The 12,395-nt window shown below is 45.1% G+C and overlaps 1 protein-coding gene across 1 annotated transcript in view; it reads right to left on the minus strand.

Moving 5' to 3' along the window:
* LOC138285751 (aldehyde oxidase-like) overlaps positions 1 to 12,395 on the minus strand; it is a 588,222-nt gene that overhangs the window by 99,647 nt on the left and 476,180 nt on the right. The window contains 1 exon segment of the mRNA XM_069226091.1: positions 219 to 293. Coding sequence (XP_069082192.1) covers positions 219 to 293 — 75 coding nt within the window.

Here is a 12,395-nt window from a genome sequence, read left to right on the forward strand (position 1 = left end):
TGGAGGCTTCTGCAATAGGATTATTATTAATCTTTAGCATCCACTAAAGAAATTGCTTACTACTTTAGGTATGAACATAAATGCAGCTGCTTGTGTCTTTGAAGTGGTGTAGGAGGTAATGCACATGAGACAGTTGTGAGAAACAGCTGGAGAGTTTTGTAAATGGCTTCATGTGCCTTCAGTTTTTATGACACTAGGCAGATACAAGAGACACTCACCCATTCCTCCCAGGTTCCATTCGGGTTCTTGGTCATGATAGGCTCAAGACGTTGCATCAGCTCTTGACATGCACTCTGTGGGGCAAAAGCAGCATAGTTTAGCACTCTGTAAAGGGACACAGTCAGCTGAAAAGATATAGGCCCTCATTACGATTTTGGCGGTCAAAACAGTTGACCGCCGAAGTCACGCCGTCCAGGACACCGCCAGTGATGGCGGTCTTGAGACCACCATATTATGACTCCTGGCAGCTCTCCGCCATAAATTGGGTGGAGAGCCGCCAGCAGCCATACAGGTGGTCGGCAGTCTAGTGGAGGTTGCTCCGCTGGCACCGCCACGTCATCACAACACTGCCTGCCATATTACAATTTTGTAATCGGCGTGGCGGTGTTGTGGTGACTGGGCGGTGCAGGCGGAGCAGGCCCCATGGACCCCGTTCTTTCCCGGACAACTACCAGGTAAGGTGATTGACTGACAGGGCAGGGGGGGTGTTGAGTGTTGTGTGAGTGAATGGCTGTGTGTGTGTGTGTGTGTGTGTGAATAGAGGTGGGCGGAGGGTGTTGTGTGTGTTTGTGTGCATGTGTATGCAAGTGTCTGTGTGCTTGTGTGAATGCGCGTATGCAGGGGTGGGGGGAGTGTTGTGTGCATGTGTGTGTGTGAATGAGTGAGCGTGTATGTGTGCGTGTATGTATGTATGTGTGGATGTGTGCGTGTATGTATGTATGTGTGGATGTGTGCATGTATGTATGTATGTGCAGTGTGTGCATGCATGGATCAGGGGGTCAGTACAGGGATCGGGGAGGGGGAGTCAGTACAGGGATCAAGGTGGGGTCAGTACAGGGACTGGGGGAGGGGAGGTGTCGCAGCTTGGGGTGTGGGGGCTCCTGAGGGGGTTATGGGAGGGGGGGCTCCTACAGGGAGTGGGGGTTGGGGAGTCCGGTAGTGGTGACAGGAATTAATATTCCTGTCACCAGTATCCTTACCGCCAGGGATTTCGTGGAGGGGCTGGCGCCATTGAATCTCTGGTGGTAAGGATACTCAAAGTACTGCGGGCGGTGTTAGGTGGACCGCCAGGCCGAAGGTGGTCAATCTTCGGCCAGGCAGTCCTACCCCCCTCCTGGTGGTACAGGTGTAGCCAGTTTACTTCCCTTGTCATAATTAGGAGGTCCTGCACCGCCATGCTGTCGGTGGTCTGGCCAACACCGCCGGCGTGGCGAGGCAGGACTGCCGGCGTCATAATGACCCCCATAGTCTATTAATATTATACAACATAAAGAGTGTTCAACAAGGGTATTCAAGACTTCTGGTTAGTTGCCTTCATTAACTCCAAGTTCTGCAATTTAACAAATACCAGAGAGAATGACTGACTTGGAAGTAAAAGAACTTGATTATTGTGGCATGGCAGATGGTACAGCACAGTAATGAAGTCACACACACATACACACACACCGGTGCCACTTCAGGAATTTTAAGGTACGAGTGCCTTGTTTAACTTACTCCTGGCATGTGCAGTGGTTGCATGGTGTCATGTGATATGGGGTGCAGATGCTGGGTAGAACACTACATCCCTCCCCCAGCTTGGATAACAAATGTGTCTAAACACAACACTAATGATTATGGTTTAACAACTGCTAATTTGCTGCGCAATTGCAAACTTCCTAACATACATGGGTTCTCAGTCTGCGAGATGTGATCGGCTGGGGCCCTAGCTGACACAGGGCACTTATGAGTTTGCTTTCTCAGACACTTAGACACTTGAGTAGGTTCTCCATGTCCGTTGGTGAGTGGTAGAATGACAGATGGTAGGGCAAAGCTGTCCAGCAGGCACCCAATTCCCCACATCCATTTGCTTGCTCCTGCTTCGGAGTGTCTGGTGAATGTCTCTTAACATCCTGCTCAATATTTCCAGCAGCAGCAAAATTATGGTGCTGTTCACTGCTACGATACACTCCAAGGGCGCACACAAATGGCACTCTAAATTTGCTACCTGGGGTTTGTTTGTTCTCATTCTTCACTTGGCATTGCCCCTGGCTGTGTTGGCTGTTCTGCACTCAATTCAATACTGTGGGAATGGTGTCTCTGATTTGCATCCTGAAAAGCATCAGTGCTGACATGCACTGAGTGGTGCGCTGAAGGGTGTTGCGGTAGATCCTGTGAAGTACTGTTTGCCCCACTCCAGATCTTCATATTGCTTGAGATGGATTCCCAATGTCTTTTTTAACAATGCACCTCACTTTTAGGCTGAGGTCATATGGGTGTTATCTTGTTGGCAATTTTACTCAGCTTTGAAACTCTGTGCCTTTGGAAAGGTGGTCCATTATCTATTTTCAAGAGAACAGGTGGTCTTATATGTTTATCTTTTCTATCTTTGGTTATACCACTTCAAAGGCAGTGGACGTTACAACCACCAGAATAATTTATTGATTATCATTTAATAATGTACATAGGTATGCTAGACCTAGCATCCTTGGTGGAGTCTCACCTGTCTTTTTGCCTCTGCTTCCTGTGTTTTGACTGTGTGCTGGACTTTGTTTTTGCTGGTTTTGTTACTCTGGGCACTTCACCACTGCTGATCATCAGTGCAAAAGTGCAAGTGCTCCCTGTGTAAATTGTATGTGTAATTGGCTTTTTCATGATTGGCATATTTAATTTACTAGTAAGTCCCTAGTAAAGGGAACTAGAGGTGCCCAGGGCCTGCAGAACTGGTTGTGCCACCCACATGAGTAGCCCTGTAAACATGCCTCAGACCTGCCACTGCAGTGTGTGTGCGCAGTTTTAGACTGTCAATTTGACATAGCAAGTGTACCCACTTGCCAGGCCCAAACCGTCGCTTTTTATACATGTAAGGCACCACTAAGGTAGGCCCTAGGTAGCCCCATAGGAAGGGTGCAATGCATGTTAAAGGTGCAGCAAGTACTGATGTGTTTTACATGTCCTAACAGTGAAATACTGCCAAATTCGTTTTTAACTGTTGCAAGGTCTCTCTCTCTCATAGCTTAACATGGGGGCTGCCTTTAAATGACTTTTAAGTGCAGTTTCCCTTTGGGAGTAGATAGAGAAATGGAGTTTGGGGGTCTCTTAACTCACAATTTAAAAATACATGTTTTGGTAAGGTTGGTTTTTAGCTTGTCAGTTTGAAAATGCTACTTTCAGAAAGTGGGCATTTTCTTGCTTAAACCATTCTATGACTCTGCCTGCTTGTGTATTCCCTGTCTGGGTCAGGCTGATAGTTGGGCAGTTTTTGAATCTCCACTAGACAGTGACACAATGTGAGCTGGGGTGTAGCCTGCATATCCTGATGGGGCATCTGGGCTAGAGTGGCGGGAGGAGATGACACTTACACCTGAATGGGCTGTGCCTGCCCTCACACAATGCAGTCTTCGACACCATGGTGTTAGTCTGGAGCCAGGCCTGCGCAGGGCAGGATCTTGTGAACAACAGAGGTTTTCCTTTGAAGTTTGCCAACTTCAAAGGCAGAAAGGGGTATAAGTAGTACACCCAAAACCACAGATTTTTAGATTACTTTTGGACTCAAGAGGAACCTCTGCCAAGCAGAAGAGGTGAAAGGGGAGTACTGCCCCTTTGTCTGAAAGAGGACAAAGACTGGACTTTGTGATATATTCCTGCTTGTGAAGTGTCTCCAAGGGCTTGGATTGAGCTTGCCCCCTGTTCTGAAGTCTCAGGACCATCAAAGACTTTCTCAACCAGCACCTGGACTCTCTGCTGAGACTCCTACCCTGCCAAGTGGTGCCTAATCCAGTCCCTAGGTCCTTGAAAGGAGAAGCTGTCGAAAAACCAAGAAGAACTAAGTCCACTGACTTTGGATGACTCAGGACTCCGTGGCACTGCCTGGAACTGAAGACGTGGTCCTTGCTGAAGTGCGATGACCCCGCAGGCCTGACACCACCATAGTCTCGCTGAAGTCCACCGATGTACGTGACACCCGACTTCGCCGCACCATGCCGTGACCGCTGGATATCGACCCCGCCGGAAGTGCCCGAATCCAATGCTTCACACCCTTTGCTGCCTCACCTCCACCGCTCCACAGCAAGGATCCAACACCTTGCACCGACACCTCCGCTCCTTTGCTCTGCAGCACCGGAACCGACGCTGCACTGGATCCATCCTTGACTCCGGGCTTCGGCTTGTTTCCTCATTTTCACAAGCTACTGTACCTGGGGGTCCATGTGACTCAGTGAACCAACTTTCTTCCCTTGAGAGGTTATAATGAAAATATTGTTACAACACTTTTCCTGGCACTAATCGCATGCTGGCTCATCCATAGGGTTATAAGAGATTGGGTGAGATTCAAGGACATAGCTGCAATATCCATCAAAATTGGACTTCCAAGATTTACATCTTGCTGTCTGAATGGCTAGTTTTAGGTACTCATCAACTTAGCAGCATTTACTAATAATTGCTGTAGTGACATGGCCTTCGGCAAGCCTAAGAGGTTATGAGTTCAATGTGCCTCTCAGTATTCGCTGTCATTATACACTGCTTCACAGCAGGAACAACACAGTGCGGCGAGAAGTAGTCTGCTTGGTTGTTGACAGCAGGCCTTTTTGAGGCTGCTATCGCTGATCTGGTATGCTGGTACTGACATCCTGATTAAAGAAGACACATCTGGAGAACTGGATTTGGTGTTGTATGAACTCACACTAATTCCTGTGGAATACAAGACACAGACCCAGATCTGATAAAGTGCTGAACTCAGTCTCTTATGATTCTTTTAAATATCATGTAATGACTAATGTTTATTATGCCGATAAGATCAACTAGGGCATCCTCTGATGTTGTGTTGGAAAACATCCGCTGCTGAAAGTATCCTTAAGTTGGGTTGCCTGTAACTTCAGATGAACGTGGGTCAAGAAGTTAGTACTAAATTGGATGGATTCCTCCAAAAGCAGTTCTTGGTATTTTGAATTTAAGTCGATTTTGAAAACCACTTGGTCCCATTCAGATCTGCTAACTTGTAATCAGTAATGGGCGTAGCATGTGGTTCCCTTTTATTTACTTAACTAGGGCTATGAATAGCAGCGCATTCCGGATGGTGCCTGCCTGCTTAGGTTTACTCTTCACAATCAGAAACACCAATGGGGTGGGTCTGACACTTTCTTGATGATCCGTTCCTTTTCAAGTTTCTTCAGCTCACAAAAAAACAGAGGTAACTGGGAGTTGAGATATGAAGCGAACCAATCCACTACAGTGTGCAGATTTCTTGAAATACTGGAGGAATGAGCACAAAGTCCTGGGAAGATATAAAGATTCGGCTCAGATAGTATTCTTCGAGATTTAAAACCCCCTTGCAGTGAATTGCTCTGATGCTCTGTAAGTTGTTCTCCTTCCAAGAGTATATAACGTGATCTAACTGATTCAGTTAAGTACAGCCTGTCACGAAGTGCCGATTTAAGTGTTGCTACCTGGTTGGCTATTTGTACTCCAACTGCCCTCTTAGTTGAGTCGCAAAGAAATTCACAGCCTTCCAAACAGCCATTAATTCCTACCAATTCAAGATTGCTTTGACAGCTTCCAGAGGTCCTGTGATGGCTGGTTGTCTGACCCCAAACCCAGACTGCTTCCGTCCATTGTTAGAATCTTCAGTTTGGGGCTACACAAAGATAGTCCCTCTCTCCAGGTATGTAGGGATGAGCCACTAAAAAGGGCCTGACAAAATTGCTTTGACAGATTCCAGAGGCCCTGTGATGTCTGATTGTCCAGCACTGACCCCAAACCCAGACTGCTGGCAACCATTGTTAGAATCTTTGGATTGAGGTACACAAAAATTGTCCCTTTCACCAGAGATGTAGGGGCGAGCCACCAAAGAAGGGCCTGGCAAATTGGAGCAAATACAGGGATTAGCCGTTTGTAACACTCGCGTGCCAAGATATGGCAGACCACCTGACCCAGATGGAGACAAGCCCAAGTCACTATGCTCACTGTGGCTGACTGGAAGAAAAAAAGGGAGAAGGACTTAAGGCACTGGTCCTCACAGCTTTAGGTCTATTCCGCTACTCACCAGATTTCTCTGCTTGATTCTTCTAGCCCCGGGAAGGACTAGGCCATAGGTAGTACTGGTTTGCCCCAATTTACTCCAGTGTCTGGAATGGTTGAAGAAGAGATTTCAGCAGGTTGATCAGAAATCTGAATTCCTGGAGAATTTGTACCACCAAGCTGTGTCTTCTGGGGACTCCTCTTGAGATGGAAAGTGTATTAGTAGGCTGTGCAGAAATGGGTGGACTATTATTCCCTGGGAACGTAGGACACCTAAGACTTTTGTGAAGAATCCCAGTGAAGTCTTCAAACCAAATGGGAGAACCCAGACTTGCCAATGGATCCCTGAGGAGTTTCTGGGAAACAGGAGCTATAGGGATCTGACGCTGAAAAATTCAAGTTCCTCTTCATTATAGTGGGGGATGCACACAAAAAATGTATGAGGGAGAAGAGTCTGACCAATAGGAACCAGCCAAAGCAGTTGATGAAAGCTGTGACAGGAGACTCCTTCTACAAAGTCTATTGCAGGGCTTTTATAGCACACAAAAAATTGATGGGGGAGAAGGGTCTGACCAATAGGATCCAGCCAAAGCAGTTGATGAAAGCTGTGACAGGAGGCTCCTTCTACAAAGTCTATTGCAGTGCTTTTATAGGGACTTTACCATCTCCTGGAGATCTCTCTCAGTCATTGAAGGAGAACCACCCTCGCGAACGCTGTGAAGGAACCTTTCTGGATATCCATGATGAGTTTTATGTAAATGTTTCAGCAAAGCTACAATCACCAATCTAGTACAGACTAATTAGACAGACAAGAAGCATCTTAAATACTGGCTATGGGTCCTTACATGGTAGACTAATAACTTGCCTAGCGGAAAATAAATGGTACCTCAGCTCGCAGTGCAAGGAAGCAGTAAAGGCTATGCTCATAAAGACTAGGGTACAGTATGCCCTTATTTTCTTTCAAAATCCAATTTACAAGAGGAAGGAAAGAACAGGCAGAGAAAGGTCAGCCTTCACCAGGAAAGGCTCTGTAATACACTCTCCAAAAGAGCTGACGTGCTGCAGCTAATACAGGCAAGAGGAAACTATCAGCCCATTAGCAGGAGACACTACACCTCCTAGTAATCAACTAGCAAGGTATAATTAGGGCACCCACTGCAGCTGTACAGACATTCTGTGACATAATCCTGCTTCACTTAAACTAGAAACTGGTCCATTGCAGCCGCACTCTCATAGAAAAAATGGCCCCAAGCTGCTGTTGTACAAAACAAGTGGAGTTCCCTCACTGGGACCGCATGGTGAGCAAAGATGTGGTGCTTTCAGAGAAAGTAAGCAGTGCTTATTTAAAGTGGCCAGGCAGTGCCCAAGCAGCCACCTAAAAACCATGCCAGGTTCAGAAATATTCCTAGACATTTAAATTAACACACATCTCTTGGGCCTCGCACCAAGGGAAAATGAAAATAATGCCTACTTGAGTGGGCACGTTGTCACAGGGAGGTGCCACTGCAAACTCACTAGCTCCCCTCAACAGCCCTAACAGTGTAAAAGGGAACAAACAGAAAACAGGAATGGGACTGAGGTGAGGGAGGGATTTATGGTGAGGCTTCTGACCTCTAAAAAACAGAGCAAACAGTTTGACATTGGTGGACTCAATGGAGTGAATTGGCACCTTCAGTCATATATTAAGGAACTGGACGGGATGGAAGAGGAGGTAATTCACAGTGCATGGCCTGCAGGTTGGGGCAGTCAGATTTTTTACCTTTGCAACTGAGAACAGAAGCATCTCCCAGATTCAGACGGGCTAACGGCACAAAGCGTACCTCACCCAGGTGCACCAGTTAACCAAGAGGCAGGTGAAACAATGCTGTAGGGTAGCACAATCTCCTTAATCAAGTGTGCCCTCATCATGCAACACCACCAGGACTTCAAACACAAGCATATTTTCTCATTATATTAAATTCCTCTTAGTTGGAGGTTGTATGGCTCCATGTGACATTGGCTTGCTGGGGCTGGATGGAACAGTATACTTAGGCACAAAAGTAGGAGGACTTCAATATACTGTGCTCAAAACCTGGGACCTGAAATCACAGATATTGAGCACATTGTATTGAAGTTCCCTGAAGGTATTTAATTTCCAGGTCCAAAACTGAATTTTCATGATTAAAATTCTTTGCAGTTTCCGCAAAAATGCATTACCGTGAGTGGATGCCAAATGGCACCATAGTGCAGGCGGCCAAGAACCATGTGTGCACTATGGTGTCACTTGGAATCCGCCCTGTAATATATTTTTTCTGAATATGTAAAGGATTTTAATCATGAGCTGGAGCTCTTATTTTAGAGCCGATGCGGCCGTGCTTAAGGTAAGCCCGTCTTCGCCCGTCCGCGACTGACCGGGGGCCGGAGACTATGCTCCTTCCTGGGCAATGCCTGTCTGTATCGCTTATTCTTCTGAAGCCCTCTATTCATTAGCGGGAGGCCAGAGATGTAAACATACGCCCAAGATTACTCCAGATAATTTGGAAGGGTGGAGCAGCAAACACGGCAATTGGTTGCCTTGGATATCATGTGACACTACTTCTCCTGACACTGTTACACAGGAGGTATGTACGAGGCCCAAGGGAGTATGTACGAGGGAGTAGCTTCAATTGCTAACTCTTTGATTTGTGCTTTAACTAACCCAAGCTCTTTAATTAAATATAAGACTGAAATTGAAGATTTAATTATCCACCAAAACTTAGACTGCCTTTTTATTACGGAAACTTCGGCAAAAAACAATTCCAACCCAGATTTCATAGCGGTTACACCACTGGGATACACATTCTATAGATTGGATAGAATTTCTAGTAGAGGAGGAGGTTTAGCTATTATCTGTAAGTCCCTCCTTTCCTGCCATTGGAACGCTATAAACCTCACATCAGAGATTTGCGAGGGATTGTGCTTCAAAATTCGTCAGAAACATTCTGTACTATTTGAAGGACTCTTGGTCTATCTGTCTCCAGGTCCTTACTCCAACTTCTTACAGCACTGTCCAAATTTAATTGAACCTCTAACCATGTCTACTAAATGTATTATATTAGAGGACTTTAATACTGTATTCACTTTGATGATAGCCAGGACCCACATATTAAAGATTTTTTTAATTTTATGGCGGTTTTTGAGTGGGAATTAAAAGTTACGACAGCCACACATAGGGCAGGTCATCTGTTAGACGGGATATTCGCCCGTCCTGATGACTGGGTGATGCTGACAAAAAGGCCGCTCGATTGGACTGATCACCATCTTCTTACTTTCAGTCTTACAAATGTCTAACTTTCTCAGCCTGTTAGCCCTAACATGAAACCAGTCAGACACTGGAACCGTATTAAGAAGAAACAGTTAGGCCCAGCACTGGTCTTAGGTTGGGAAGCTACAAGAAGCCTTTCTCTGTCGGCAACTGACAGCTTCAGTCATGGAATTGATATTGCAATCAATCAACTTGCTCCACCTAGAACCCCTGCCTTTTCAGAAAATAAAAAAGTTAGCTGCCCCTGGTTTACTAAGGACCTCAAGCACTTACAGAGAAAATATCGCCAACAAGAACGGAGATGGAAGTTGGATCCAAATTCGGATGAGAAAGAGAAGCTTAGAGTTGTCCTTAGGGCCTATAAAGACGCAAGTACAAAAGCTAAATTCGATTATTTTACTCCGAAAATTAAGGAGGCATCAAATGCCCCTAGAGAACTTTTCGAAGTGGTAAACTCCCTGACGGTCCCCTCTACACCCCCTGAATTGGAGAATTCACAAGAATTTTGCAATAAGGTGGCGACCCTTTTTGAAAATAAAGTCCTACAAATCCATACGATTTTTACTCATTCGGTAGAGATATGCTGCCCGTATGACTATCTAAATAGCATTCTAGACAAAGACTGTCCCTTGTTAAATAACTTCCAGTCACTACCACCAAAAAAGATTAAAGAGATTATAATGGGAATTAAGTCAGGTTCCCCTAGAGACCCCTGCCCCCTCATATCTTACAGCGGGTTCCTGATCTAGTATCTACAGCCCTTGCTCTGATTTTCCAGGAGGTCTTAACTTCGGGAGTCTTTCCTTCATCTTGGAAAGAAGTGACGGTGATCCCCTTGAAAAAGAAACCAGATGGAGCAGTACATGATCTTAAAAATCTGCGGCCTATTGCCTTACTCCCTGTTCAGGCAAAGATCTTTGAGAAACATATTAATATAGAGCTAGTCAACTTTCTCCAAAATTCGGGAGGCCTAGACTCTTCTCAGCAAGGCATCAGGAAAGCCTATAACACTGAATCCGCTCTTATCACCACTTCAGATACTATTCATAGATTGGTCGATGAGGGGCAAGGATCCATATTAGTTCTATTGAATTTATCTGCTGCTTTTGATACTATTTCACCTCAGATCATGGCATCTCATCTCTATCAAGCAGGGATTAGAGGTACAGCATTACAGATCTTGGAATCCTTTTTAGGAGAAAGATCCATTACGGTATGCTGTGGAGACTTTAGGGCAGCGGCATATCAATTGCCATGCGGCGTCCCTCAAGGTTCCTCACTCAGTCCTAGTTTATTTATTCTGTACGTAGCCCCACTGGCCAGACTTATTCGTTCGTTTGGCTTTATGTCCACTTCTTACGCTGATGATACACAACTGATTATTCCAGTCCCTAAGAACTGGGAGGAAGTGTCAGGTTGCTTTCACAACTGTATGCGTGAGGTCAACAGTTCGATGGGCTTGAATTGGCTAAAGATGAATGGCGACAAAACTGAGATTTTGTTTTTTGGCTCTAGCAAGCGATTGTGGAGCTCGCGCTGGTGGCCATTATAGTGTGGTGAATTGCCTGCCCCCATTATCGTAACTAGAAACTTGGGAGTTATTTTCAATAACTGTCTTTCTTTTAAGCCCCAAGTAAATTCCATCACCAAATCTAGCTTTTGGACTTTGAAAATGCTGACAAAAATTATTCCTTATTTGTAAAAGGAGCTTAGAATCACAGTTATTCTGGCATTAGTAATTTCTATATTAGACTACTGTAATGCCCTGATGCTCAATCTTGACATCTTCTCACTTAGGAAGCTTCAGCTGATTCAAAATACAGCTGCCCATTTCATATTAGATCTTCCCCGCTCGGCATCAGCTAGCAGTAGTCTGAAACAATTGCATTGGCTACCTGTCACAAAGCGCATTACTTTTAAAACTCTAAGTTTGACTTATAAGTCTTTACATTCATGTGGTTCAGAATACTCCTCTTCAAGGCTATTCTGGTATATGCAGAGCTGTCAACTCAGATCAACAGGAGCCCATCTGGTCCATGTCCCTCGAACTCATAAGGCTAGATGGGGGGATACGCATTCACTGTGGCGACTGCCAAGCATTGGAATTCGCTCCCCCTGATTATTAGGAAGGAACAACATTTTATGACCTTCAGGAGGCTAGTAAAAACTTTGCTCTTTCCCCAGTAGCTGTCTTTTTTCTCTTGATTTATTGACACTTATTCTTCTTATACCCAGCGCTTCGATGCTACGGCCGGAATGCGCTTTATAAATACTAAAAGAAATAAAATACAAAATACAAAATGAAAATTCAGTTTTGGTCCTGGAAATGTAATACCTTCAGGTAAGGTGTGATGGTGGTCTCAATATAAGGCATAATTAGCTGATTGTAGGTGGCGGTATAGAGGAAGTGAGCTCCAAATGGGAAAGTTTTGTGTGCAGAATGTTCTACCACCAAAAGCTTTGTATCTCACCAAAGGGGCAATTAGTCAGTTCTTGGTGGAGGACCATACTTTTCTAGTCCGCTAGTGGTGAGTCAACAGGCTACAAAGGTAGGAATCGATGCCTCTGTCAATATGTTTTCACATGAAATTCAGGCCCTCATTCTTGTTCTGGTTTTAACCCTGATTTGAGTGGGAATTCTCATTTGGGCCCAAACAGGAATTAGGAGTTGTGGGCAAACTGCACAATCTACACAAATATGTGCACAGAGAGCCCACAAATTTCAGGTTGGTGTATCTAGAGATGAGGGATAAATGCAATTACAGTGTTCTCCCCTAGTACACAGTGTGAAATATGAAATAATGGTGCAAATGTCAGATTCATTAATTGTAGCACCTTGTAAATTCCAAATTGTGGGTGTACAATTACTGCACCAAATTTGTGTCTTGGTTTGAATGATAGT

The sequence above is a fragment of the Pleurodeles waltl genome, chromosome 3_1, assembly GCF_031143425.1.
Source record: "Pleurodeles waltl isolate 20211129_DDA chromosome 3_1, aPleWal1.hap1.20221129, whole genome shotgun sequence".
Classification (NCBI taxonomy): Eukaryota; Metazoa; Chordata; class Amphibia; order Caudata; family Salamandridae; genus Pleurodeles; species Pleurodeles waltl.